Source organism: Myxocyprinus asiaticus, chromosome 1 (genome assembly GCF_019703515.2).
Source record: "Myxocyprinus asiaticus isolate MX2 ecotype Aquarium Trade chromosome 1, UBuf_Myxa_2, whole genome shotgun sequence".
Classification (NCBI taxonomy): Eukaryota; Metazoa; Chordata; class Actinopteri; order Cypriniformes; family Catostomidae; genus Myxocyprinus; species Myxocyprinus asiaticus.
The window spans coordinates 66,259,602-66,272,530 of record NC_059344.1 but is presented as its reverse complement, the minus strand read 5'-3'; the positions used below and the strand labels follow the sequence as shown (position 1 = coordinate 66,272,530).

General features: G+C 42.9%; 1 protein-coding gene across 1 annotated transcript in view; it reads left to right on the top strand.

Moving 5' to 3' along the window:
- The window catches only part of LOC127440265 (uncharacterized), a 204,410-nt gene that overhangs the window by 149,327 nt on the left and 42,154 nt on the right, over positions 1-12,929 (top strand). The window contains 5 exon segments of the mRNA XM_051696744.1: positions 2,254-2,422; positions 8,887-9,678; positions 9,760-9,930; positions 10,648-10,841; positions 11,690-12,221. Coding sequence (XP_051552704.1) covers positions 2,254-2,422; positions 8,887-9,678; positions 9,760-9,930; positions 10,648-10,841; positions 11,690-12,221 — 1,858 coding nt within the window.

The following is a 12,929-nucleotide window of genomic DNA, read 5'->3' as shown; positions in this document are numbered from 1 at the left end:
ATTACCTCTTCAACTGAGAGTTTGTTTACTGGTTCTTCTTCAGGAAAACATTCCCATCTGTTTGGTTTGTCCCATGAAAGTTTGGCATATTCTGACACACCCATCTGCTTCATGATCTGCTCCATCTGAAGATAAAAAGACTTTGACACTGTATTACTGCACACTAAAGGCCACAAATAAGGACATGGCGTGTTTGGCCAGTTCACCGGGCAGCAGCAGACGCATGGCAGTCTGGATCTCTCTCGATGTGATGGTGGAGCGCTTGTTGTAGTGAGCGAGACGAGACGCTTCACCGCCGATGCGCTCGAAGATGTCGACGAAAGAGTTCATGATTCCCATCGCCTTGGAGGAGATGAACCTGCTTCAGGACTTTATACACGTAGATAGCGTAACTCTCCTTCCTGGACCACTTGCGCTTCTTTCCTCCTTTACTGGCGATTTTAGTGACGGTCTTCTTGGATCCTTTCTTCAGTGCGGACTTCGCTGGTTCTAGCATGATGCTGTAAAGTGTGAAACTCACAAAACGATGAGATTCATCTGACGTGCTTAAGTTTTTATCCCCTCCTCTATGCTAATTTAAAAAGGAGACGATGCACCCTCTGATTGCGTGTCTTCATGGATACAACAGAGCAGAAGACAATGAAATGTTTTATCCAACAAACTTACCAATGGACACTAAATAGGGACATAAAAAGATAATTGCAAATTAAATGGCAAAAGTTAACTTGATGAATCCACTAAACATACAAGAGCAAAGCCAAATAACTTCTGATATTACCTATAATAAAGACAGACTGGAAATAATCTGTCGGTGGGATTGAAGTGACTCTTAAAAAAGCCTTTGGGGTTGATGTGGGTGACGTCACTGTGGATTTAAGCACATTCTCCGTGAATCCGGCATGCCAGCTGAATGTCTTTGGGCATGATGGTGACCCTCTTGGCACGGACAGCACACAAGTTGGTGTTCTTGAACAGACCGACCAAATAATCCTCGCTGGACTCCTGCAGGGCCATGACAGCTGAACTCTGGAAGCGCAGATCCGTCTTGAAATCCTGAGCGATTTCTCACACCAGACGCTGGAAAGGCAGTTTGCGAAACGCAGCTCAGTTGACTTCTGATAACAGCGGATCTCTCTCAGAGCCACGGTACCAGGCCTGTAACGATGAGGTTTCTTGACTCCACCGGTGGCTGGAGCGCTCTTACGGGCAGCTTTAGTAGCGAGCTGCTTCCTCGGGGCTTTTCCACCGGTGGATTTACGAGCGGTCTGTTTGGCATGAGCGGTCTTCTTGCCATGACATCAAAAATCTCTTCTCTGTTCTTCACAAGAAATGCAGATGACCGTTACACCGCTGCTTTTTAAAGGCTAGTTTGAGCACGCGCTCAGTGTGGGGAGGGTGAAGAGGCTTGTGAGGCTTGTGATTGGCTAATATGGATGTCTACGCATCACAGTTGACCAATGATACTGATCGTCTTTTCAAACAAGTGGCGGCAGTTTCCAGCTCAAGATCTTTTGTTCAGTTCATCTCTGTGCGCATGACACAAATGCTGCACATATATTTCAATAAATGTCATACTCATGTAGTTTCATTTATTTGTTTTGAATAATTAATAGTCTTATGATTAGTAATAACAAATACATAAATAATAGTTAATGTGATCGGTTGTTATTAATAGGCTAGTAATGATCCAAAGAAGTATTATAATGGTGAATAAACTATTTTATTTTTTGTGATTGTGCAGTTTAGATAAAAAAAAATAAAGCAATCCCATTACTGTCTCAATCAGCCATAGCCTAAAGAAACATTCACTTTAATCACAATTTGCGTTGATATTCTTTAATCACTGTTTATCCTAAAACCACTGAATTTGTATGTTAATCTATATTGTTTGCTACACGTAATTAGAGGAACAGCTATTAAAGGAGTATTGTCTGTAATTTATGTTTCAGCATACACAATTGTAATATTATAACTGTTTGCCTAAACATGTATTTTACAGCCGACACTATCCTATTTTATAGATACAAGTGAAAGTGAAGCATTTGATTTCTCACGAGTTTACATTACTATGTAGTTTTTCACTGCATTTTTGTATTTTAAATACCCGCTTATGAAAATATTGATTTAATATTTCAATGGAAGAACATGACTCTTATAGTTCAAGTGTGTGACTCTTAAAAGAGCCTTTGGGTTTATATGAATCAGAATTTAGTCTATTTACTTCTTGGCGGGTTTCTTAATCTTCTTGGGCAGCAGCACAGCCTGGATGTTGGGCAGCACACCACCCTGAGTGATGGTCACTCCACCCAAGAATTAGTTCAACTCCTCGTCATTCTGCACTGCCAGCTGCAGGTGACGGGGAATGATACGAGTCTTCTTGTTGTCCCGAGCGGCGTTTCCAGCCAACTTCAGGATCTCAGCGGTGAGATACTCGAGCACAGCGGCCAGATAAACAGGAGCACCGGCACCAAGGCACTCTGTGTATTTTCCTTTGCAGAGCAGCCTGTGCACACAACCAAAGGGAAACTGCAGTCCTGCCCTGGATAAACGAGTTTTAGCCTTCACTCTTGTTTTACCGCTGGTTTTACCTCTGCTGCTCATTTTTGAGTTCACACATGCAATGCAACGTCATCATAAGAAACAATACATCGACACATACCGTTCACATTATCTAAACGAGCCCGTCTGTCACCTATTGGTTAAAGTCTGCAAAACGTTCTAACTAATCACTGCACTTCCCTCCAAACGAGCCAGGTCTGAAAATGCCCTAAGTCTTATTCACTCTTATTGTTGGAATTTGGCTTTTTTTTTTTTTTTTTTTTAAAGGAAATGTGAGCGTTATGGACCTGAGGAGAGGTGTTAGGTCCTGGCTCGGGACTTCCTGGACCACGCCCTCATTGATGAGTCTCACCTCTGTTTGGGGGGGGGGGGGGCACTGTCACGGTTCTGTAAAACCACAGGTTTGTTCTGTTTGTTTTGTCATTTTCTCTCCCTCGTGTTTCTCAGGCCCACTCGACTGGCATCAACGCCGTTTCCATGGGAACGTTCATTGTTCTCAGTGTGACACCAATCATGCCACTGATTAGCATGTTGAGCAACACCTGTTCCAGCCTGATTTCACTCCATACTTATGCGCTCATGTTTCTCTGTTTCTTCGCCAGATGATTATACATGGTTGAGTACTAACCTCGGTCTCTTTTTTTAGCTGGTCCTGTCTTGTCACTCTGTTGGTTGCCCGCAGTGTTTGCGTTGTGGTTTGCCTTACAGTCTTCACTGAGTTTCAGCCTGGCAATCCATGGCAGTCTATGTCCGCGTGCCTGGGATCTACACTTCTGCTGTTACTCGCATTGTCCGCTGGACATCACTCAATTTACCTAACTTCCACAGAGGATTCTTCCAAGCTTCTCCTGACTTTCACGACGCACACACTCCACTGATAAACACACTACTCACTACTCTCTGCGCCGTGGCGCATGATTGACTTTCTACATATTATTGTGAATAAATATTTTGGAACTGTTTCCCCTGCTCCTGGGTCATTCTGTCCAACATCTACACGTTACACATTTCAACTAAACGGAAAGTACACATTTGTCACTTTTAGTCATTTCTCACTCATTGAGTTTGGCACTTTTTTTTTAAAGGCATGTAAAAATGTGAAGTCCATCACTCAACCTTCAGAAAGTTTCTTGAGCATTTCGTTGCTGCACATATTTTCACTGGATCTGTTGCCATGTTAATTAAAATGTCTAAAAAACAAAGCTCTGAGCGTTTTGAAATATTGATGTACAGTTACAGTTCTCTACAGTGTTATTATTTGCCTAGGTAGACATTAAAAAACATTTGACAAAGTGATTTAAATTTAAATGCAATACCTGTATGTGTCACGGATCCACCGGACTCCCTCTCTCACGCCACACTCTGCTCCCTCTCCCTCACTCCGTCAGTCACCCGCTCTCACTCGCCTGAGTTTTAATCATGCACCCCTGCAGCTCATCATCACCCTGTTTGGACTTGCACTTAAACCTCACACTCACACTCAGTCAACGTCTGGCCTTGTTGTATGTTCCTAGGACTCACATTTCGCTCTGCTTCAGAGGGAAATAACTTACCTGTGTGTGACTTACATGTTTATCAACGATCTGCCCTGGATGTGCAAGATAAGTGATTTTGAGAACCCTGAGTTTGCAGTATACCTACTTACCTGTGTATCAACAATCTGCTCTGGATGTGCAAGATAAGTGATTTTGAGAACCCTGAGTTTAGAGTATACCTACTTACCTGTGTGTAACTTACCTGTGTATCAACGATCTGCTCTGGATGTGCAAGATAAGTGATTTTGAGAACCCTCAATGTGCATTATGCCTTTAAATACTAACCTTTTCCTCAGTTTATGGATGTTGAGAGTCTGAAACCCGGTTGAAGTTTGTTTCCTGTTTTTGCAAGGATTGGACTAGAAATACAGATCTGTGGATCCTAGTGGCGATCAGTTGATCGCCTTCTGCCAATGGGAGATGCCGCCATTATGGGTGAAGATCTGCTTGCGGAGCTTGTTCGTCAACCAAGAGCACGGAGCCAACGGGGGCGTTCATGGAACTGTTTAGGCAGGATCTTCCTCTCTGGGAATACTCAGTTAAGTTTTACCAACTCGCTGCTAAAATCACTATATCAAACTCATACAGAAGAGCCATCTTTGGAATGGGACTAAACTTTCACAGACCTACAGCTCTTCCGGAGGTGGAGAATCTTTCCTTTTCGGATTATGTCCGAGCCATGCTGGACATATATTACCCCTCGCCATTTTTGACACACGGGACAGAGAAGGTCACTCCCATCACCCCCAAGGTAACTCCTCTCCCAGCCTTCTCCCCATACACTTTGGGCTATGGCGGGAACCCTGTGCCACCACCGCCGCCTGCTTCGAAGACCACAGAGTTTACCCCGTTATTGTTTGCACTCACTTCTGAAAGTGAATGATTCCCCCACTGATGTCGGTATGTAGAGCCATGAAGACCATTCCTCACAGATTATCAATGCCCATGCCTGTCGCCTCAACCGTCCCAGAGCCAATGCCAGTAGCCTCGATCGTCCCAGAGCCAATGTCTGTAGTCTCAACCATCCCCATAACAACGCTCCCAGCTGTCCGGAAGAAGAAGAGGAGAAGGGCTCCTACTCCTCAGTCGCTGCCAGTGCTCACGACCACGGAGGTCGTTCCCCAGTCATTGGCAGTGCTCACAACCATGGAGGTCGTTCCCCAGTCGCTGGTGGTGCTCACGACCACGAAGGTCATTCCCCAGTCGCTGCCAGTGCTCACGACCACGGAGGTCGTTCCCCAGTCGCTGCCAGTGCTCACGACCATGGAGGTCGTTCCCCAGTTGCTGCCGGTGCTCATGACCACGGAGGTCAGTTCCCAATCACTAACGGCTCCTTGCGCTGAGCCTCCCTCGGCTCTGCCTGCCTTTGTCGAGCCTCCCTCAGCTCCGCCCTCAGAGTCTTCCATGTGCAAGATAAGTGATTTTGAGAAACCTGAGTTTGCAGTATACCTACTTACCTGTGTGTAACTTACCTGTGTATCAATGATCTGCTCTGGATGTGCAAGATAAGTGATTTTGAGAACCCTCAATGTGCATTATGCCTTTAAATACTGACCTGCTCCTCAGTTTATGGATGTTGAGAGTCTGAAACCCGGTTGAAGTTTGTTTCCTGTTTTTGCAAGGATTGGACTAGAAATACAGATCTGTGGATCCTAGTGGCGATCAGTTGATCGCCTTCTGCCTATGTTCTCTGGTTTTACAAAAGGCTGTGTTAATAAGACTTTACTAGCCTGAATACTCACCTCATGCTACTTACCTGTTTCCTCTGTGTTCTGTTCCATAAACTCCCACACCTGGGTTCATCTCCAGTTCCTGTGTTGGTGTGTCATTACAGTATGTGGTATAAAACATGGAGAGCTTTTCATTTTCTAGTAATTGCATGCATTTTTGCCATGTTGTTGTTTTATCATTATCACTATCTTCTCTTCACATGTGTCTTTAAACATTCTCACTCTGTTTTCACAGCTTTTGTGTTTGTTTCCAGGAACACAGAACTAGCAGTTTCACACTGTCTTGACAGGTCAGACTTTCAGCAGCATCTTTAACTCCCTTTAACACCCTGATAATGAGAGATTTTAAGAGACTGTTATGGTTCAGCTATCCTTTAGAGGAGAAATGAACACATTTTAAATCTTGTGAATCATGGACAGTCTGAATTTAATTCACTGCAGAGTCACTTGTGTGTCTGATTCAGTCGACATGATTTGCATGTGTGTGTTTAGATGTTCATGTTAAAGTCTTTGCTCAAATTAAAGATGAACACAGCTTCAACAGCTTGAATGCATTAAGTTAAATATCTTATTATTTTATTTTTTTTGTTCTGCATGCATTGGTCTGTAGACAGTTGTCTTTCTCTCCCCGCCTTTTCTTTCTGTCTCTGAAGTGTGAAATTATGTTTGAACACAGGAAGTGTTTGGTTTAGACACAGCACTGTGAAAACGGTTCATTAATGTGACAGTATGGAGTCCAGTGTGCTGCTTCTTCTACTCTGTGAGTATATTATTATATTTTATATTATCGTGTGTGTGTGTGTGTGTGTGTTATTGTGATGATGAGAGTGAAGACTGCAGTTATTACTGTGTGTTACAGAACAAATGCATCTGTCTGTGTTCATGTGAAAGATGATGGACTTGTGTACATGTTGTAACTTTGATGTCTTTCATCTCTTCATATTTTATATACTTGTATCTTATTTTATTGTAATAATCTTTGGATTGTGTGTTGAATCAGACATATTTCTGTTTTCGTGAGTTGGTGTTGTATGCGCTGTATCTTTAAATAGACTCTCTCCATCTTGAGCTCTCAGATCACTCTCAATTCCTCTATTAATCTACGGTCTGTCTGCTGTTCTTATTGAACATGTTTGAGTAATGTGCAGGAGGCCCTATTGTTGTAATATTGTCTTCATTATCTGACTGAGAGACTATAAGCAGAAACTTTGCAAAAAGTTGTGAAATTTGACTTAAATAAGTCATATAATTATTAAAGTGATTTTCAGACCTTGCTGGTCAAAAGTTATGTTATAAAATATTTATTAATACTTCAAACTATTTTCCTGTAATGTGCCAATAAAGGGGTCAGGAGGACCAGGGCCTCTGTCTAATGACTGTCTTCTGCTAGCTCTCCTATGTGTATTCCAGCATTATTCCAGCTTTTGAGTTCAACAAGAAGAGAAAGCCAGTGCAATGAAAGAGTAAAGCCCAAAAGACAACACCTAGCCAATGCACAAATCATGATCTTCAATTTACGAACATAGTTAAAATTACATTAAATGCGAGTGGTCTAACTGAAATGGAATACTGTGGTGCACAATTGAATCACATATTATTGTTGTTTTTGTTGTTGTTGTGATGGTGTTTCCCTCTCCACGCCAATAAATGCTTCATTATGTATGGTGACTGAAGGTTTTGGGCTTTAAAATAACTGCAATTCGGAACTCACTTTTAAATCATTCATATTTGTGTTTGGAACAACCCTGTTGTTTAGCCACCATGATTGCTCTCCTTTCGGAGTGCCCTATGGAGGCATCATTTATGCGGTTTGGTACGTGTCAGTGTTGAATGATTGACTCACTCAATCACAATTGTCACATCTGCTGGTGGATGATAAATGGTCACCTAAACACACATACAAATAAAATAATAGTTGATATTTGAGCATGTGTATGATAGGTACTACAATACCCATAATGCACGAGCAGTGATGGGGCTAGAAGAAGGGGCGTATGTAAAGGATGTGAAGAGAATAAATAAGTACGTTGGGCTGAGATACAGACGTGTGTGAGTCTTCCTTGATATGATAACAGCCTTAATGATACATGGTGTCAGAAGTGGTTCCATATTGCTGATGGAAATGGACCACACCAGTTAGAAGAGTTTGAAAACTGAAAGAATCGAGTGTGAAACTCGAGGGAGCAGTGCGGATTCAGAGAGGAAAAAACAAAATAAACAAAAAAATGGCTGTTGCAGCAGTACAAATAACACACCCGGAGCCGTTCAACTTCTCCAATTCAGCATATTTTCCAAGGTGGATAAGACGTTTTGAACGCTTTCATCTGGCATCCGGCCTGAGTACAAAGCCGGAGGAATATCAAATCAACTCCTTACTCTACGCTACGGGGGACGAAGCAGACGACATCCTCACACTATTACCGTTGGGTGAGTTGGAGAGAAAGAAATATGACAGCGTTGTAGAAGCATTTCACCAACATTGTGTCAGCAAACATAATATCATATTCGAACGTGCACAGTTTAACCATCGATGTCAGGAAGACAGAGAAAACACAGGGACTTTTATAACAGTGGTACACAGGCTGGCTGAACACTACAATTTTGGCACATTGAAAGAAGAGCTGATCAGAGATCGAATAGTTGTAGGGATTAGAGATAGGGGACTATCTGAATGTCTGCAACTAGATCCGGATCTTACATTAGCCAAAGCAATACAGAAAGTACGGCAAAACGAAACAGTAAAAAAACACCAAGCAGTGTTACACGGGGCAGAATCAACAGCTACACATAGCTTAAATTTAGATACAATCAGAGGAAAGAGGATGATCAACAAAACATTCCAACATGACAGACAGAGAAAAACAGAGAAAAACAATGACAGAAAAGAGAAACCAACACAAAAAGACTGTGGCAGATGTGGGGCAAGACAGAGACATTCTTGGAAATACTGTCCAGCGAAAGATGCAGAGTGCTGAAAATGAAAAAAAAAAAAAAAAAAAAAAAAAAGGGCCATTTTGCAGCTGCATGTCGCACATACAAAATCGACTCTGTCTCACAACAAGAGATTGAATATGCTGAGGAGGAGGACTATGCTTTTCTCGGGGAAGTGTTTACAGCTGCAGTTACAGAATGGACAGAGACTGTTACAGTGAATGGGGCTCCTGTCAATTTTAAACTGGACACGAGGGCAGCCGTGACTGCTGTTCCAGAGGCCATTTTCAATGAAAACAAACTTGGTGAGTTAAAGACACCATCAAAAGTTCTGTATGGGCCAGGGCGCAACATCCTTGATGTAAAAAGGGGTTTTCGGAGCGTGTTGAATGCAAAGGGACACAGCTGCACCCAAGAAGTGTATGCTGTAAATAAGCTCACGAAACCACTCTTAGGATTACCAGCAATAGAGTCCCTTAACCTAGTTCACCGCATTGAAGCAGTCACAAAACAAGACAATGACTTCATTACTGCTTACCCCTCAGTGTTTACAGGTCTAGGGTTGCTGCAGGAGCCGTATCACATTAAACTGCAGAAGGATGCAACACCATATGCCCTATCAGCACCCCACCGTGTTCCCATACCTCTAAGAGCAAAAGTGAAGGAGGAACTACACAGAATGGAGCAGATGGGGGTCATTTCAAAGGTGAGCAGCCCTACAGAACGGTGTGCGGGGATGGTTGTCATTCCCAAGCCAAACGGAAAGATCTGTATATGTGTGGATTTAACAAACCTTAACAAATGGGTTAAGAGAGAACGCCACATTCTTCCAGCCATTGATCAATCCTTGGCCATGCTGTCAGATTCCAAAATATTCACAAAACTAGATGCACGATCAGGTTTCTGGCAGATTACCCTCACTTGTGAGTCACGACCACTTACAGCATTTATCACTCCATTTGGGAGATATGTCTTCAATCGTCTCCCATTTGTAATTGTTTCAGTGCCAGAACACTTTCAAAGACGAATGTCCCAACTATTGGAGAACTACAGCGGAGTGATTTGTCATGCTGACGATATCCTCGTCTTTGGGCGAAACAAAGCTGAACATGACCACCGCCTGCACAGTGTCTTGAAAAAAATTCAGTCAGTGGGCCTTACACTAAACGAAAAATGTGAGTTTGCTAAGAGATAACTGCTTTTTGTGGGCCACAAAATCACAGTCGAAGGTACTGAGGCAGACCCAAGCAAAGTCAGTGCTATCCTCCACATGCCCGAACCAAAGTGTGTGGCGGATTTACGCAGAGTACTAGGGATGGCCAACTATCTCGCTAAATTTTTACCACAACTGGCTTCATTCACCATGCCACTGAAAGAGCTGCTCAGACAGAGAAATGAATGGGTATGGGACGAACATCAGATGTGCCTTTCGCAAACTGAAAGAGGAACTGAGTTCACCAAAAGTGTTGGCTGCTTACTCCCCCGAAAGAGAGACAAAAGTTGCAGCAGATGCATCCTCTTATGGGGTAGGTGGTATCTTGACACAGAAGCAAAATGATGGCACATGGAAACCAGTCACATACATATCCAGGAGTCTAACGGACACAGAAGTGCCATGCACAAATTGAAAAAGAGGCACTGGCTGTGACATGGCCATGCCAAAAGACTGGTTTCATACCAACAAGGTCTACACTTCACTATACTCACTGACCACAAACCTCTCATACCACTGCTGGGGTGCAGAGGACTTGATGAGCTACCACCCAGAGACCTCAGATTCCGCCTTTGTCTGTTGAGATTCAGTTATGACATCAAACATGTCCCAGGTAAAAATGTAATCACAGCAGACACACTTTCACATGCACCTCTGAGGGGGTGTCCCTCACAAGCAGACCTGCAGCTAGAAAAAGATGTACAGGTCTTTGTAGATGCTATTGTGTCTTCTCTCCCGGTAACAGAGGGTCATTTGGAGCAGATAAAAAGGGCTCAAAAAGATGATGAAATCTGTAGACAGGTGAAGGAACACTGTCTCTCAGGCTGGCCTGGAAAACATGATGTGCGTAAAGAATTGAGACCTTATTGGCAGGTGAGAGCAGAATTGACATTGCTTGACAATCTGCTGTTAAAAGGAGACATACTTTTTTTTCTCCCAATTTGGAATGCCCAATTCCCAATGTACTTTTAAGTCCTCATGGTTGTGTAATGACTTGCCTCAATCTTGGTGGCGTAGGATGAATCCCAGTTGCCTCTGCATCTGAGACCATCAACCTGCATCATGTGGCTTGTTGAGTGCATTGCCACGAAGACATAGCATGTGGAGGCTTCAGACCATCCACTGCGGCATCCACGCTCAACTCACCACGTGCCCCACAGAGAATAAACCACATTATAGCAATCACAAGGAGGTTGCCCCATGTGACTCTACCCTCCCTAGCAACTGGGCCAATTTGGTTGCTTAGGGGACCTGGCTGGAGTCACTCAGCATGCCCTGGGATTTGAACTAGCGAATTAGTGAACTCCAGGGGTGGTAGCCAGTGTCTTTACCACTGAGCTACCCAGGCCCCCCCAAGAGGAGACAGAAATTCCAGTGAATCTGCAGAAAGAGATGCTGATGAAAATACACGACAGTCACCAACGAATAACAAAGTGTCAGGCCAGAGCTCAGCACTCAGTGTGGCAGCCTGGTATATAGTCAGACATTCGCCAGATGGTCGAGCAATGCACATATGCAATCAACACAGGGTCCCTCACTGTGAACCACTCTTACCGTCTTCAGTTCCAGCACGTCAGTGGGAAAAGGTGGGCATGGATCTCTTTGAGTGGGAAAAGAACACATACCTCATACATTTCTCTAGATATATAGAGGTGGCTCATCTGAAAACTTTGTCTTCTGAGGTCATGGTAACAGCAATTGAAAAAGCCTTTGCATGACAGGGTATCCCAGAGGAGGTCATTTTGGACAACGGACCTCAGTTTGTCTCGCACACATTCCAACAGTTTGCAAAAGACTGTAACTTTAAACACACTACAAGCAGCCCACATTATCCCCAAGCAAATGGAGAGGCAGAGAGGGCTGTATGCACAATCAAAAGTCTGTGGGCTAAAGAAAAAGACCACCACAAAGCCCTGCTGACTAACAGAGCAAACCTATGGAGCAAGGGTTTTGTGGAAGATGTCTATGCTCCACTTTACCTCAAATCACAGGGAAGCTGGAGCCCAGGTGGCCGGACCTGCAGGAGTTCAGAAAAAAAGGATGAGGAAGGGAGAAAACGCAAGGCAGTGAATTACAATTACCCCCATAAGTCACATCCCTTACCACAACTTCAGCGTGAACAGAAAGTGTGGCTTGCCACTGAACAGATCTATGGATCTGTCTGCGGACTGGCTCATACACCAAGATCTTACCTGGTGCAGACAGAGAGAGGAATGCTGCGGAGAAACAGAAAGCATCTCCGCCCCATTAGAGGTGTCACCAGAAAGGGCAGGGTTTACAAACCTCCTGATATACTGAACCTATAATATGGTGAAGGAAAATGGGGTTATATATATTAAAAAAAATATAAAACAATGTCACAAGAAGGTTTGAAAAAAATAATTTTTTTTTTAAATGTGTTAAAGAAAACAAAGTGTTAAGAATGTGTTTGTTGAAATGAAAATGAGTTAATGTTAAGATTTATAAGAGTTAATTTTATATTCAAAGTTTACATAAGTGAAAGTGAATGCATTGCTTAGCTAAAAGGGGGAGGTGTACTGATAGGTACTACAGGAAGGGGCCTATGTAAAGGATGTGAAAAAATAAATAAGTACATTGGGCTGAGATACAGAGGTGTGTGTTGAGTCTTTCTTGATATGATAACAGCCTTAATGATACAATATGATATTCAAATTCCATTAGGCCTGTAGTTTGGGAAAACATGCTACATACTGTCTGTAAAAATGGTTGTTTTTGTAGCATTCTTTAAATGACAAAACTGAATTTTGAATTGCATAAAAATGTTTTTTTTTACATATTCCATATATCAGATGTATGTATTATGTAATGATGCAATACAGAAAGGAGTAACTGTATCTTCTCACTCTTTACATGTTTACAAAATACAGTTTTGCACCAAAAGTAGGTACCAGCACCGGTCATCTCGACTTATCTGTCATAAATGCAATAGCCTGCAGAGCA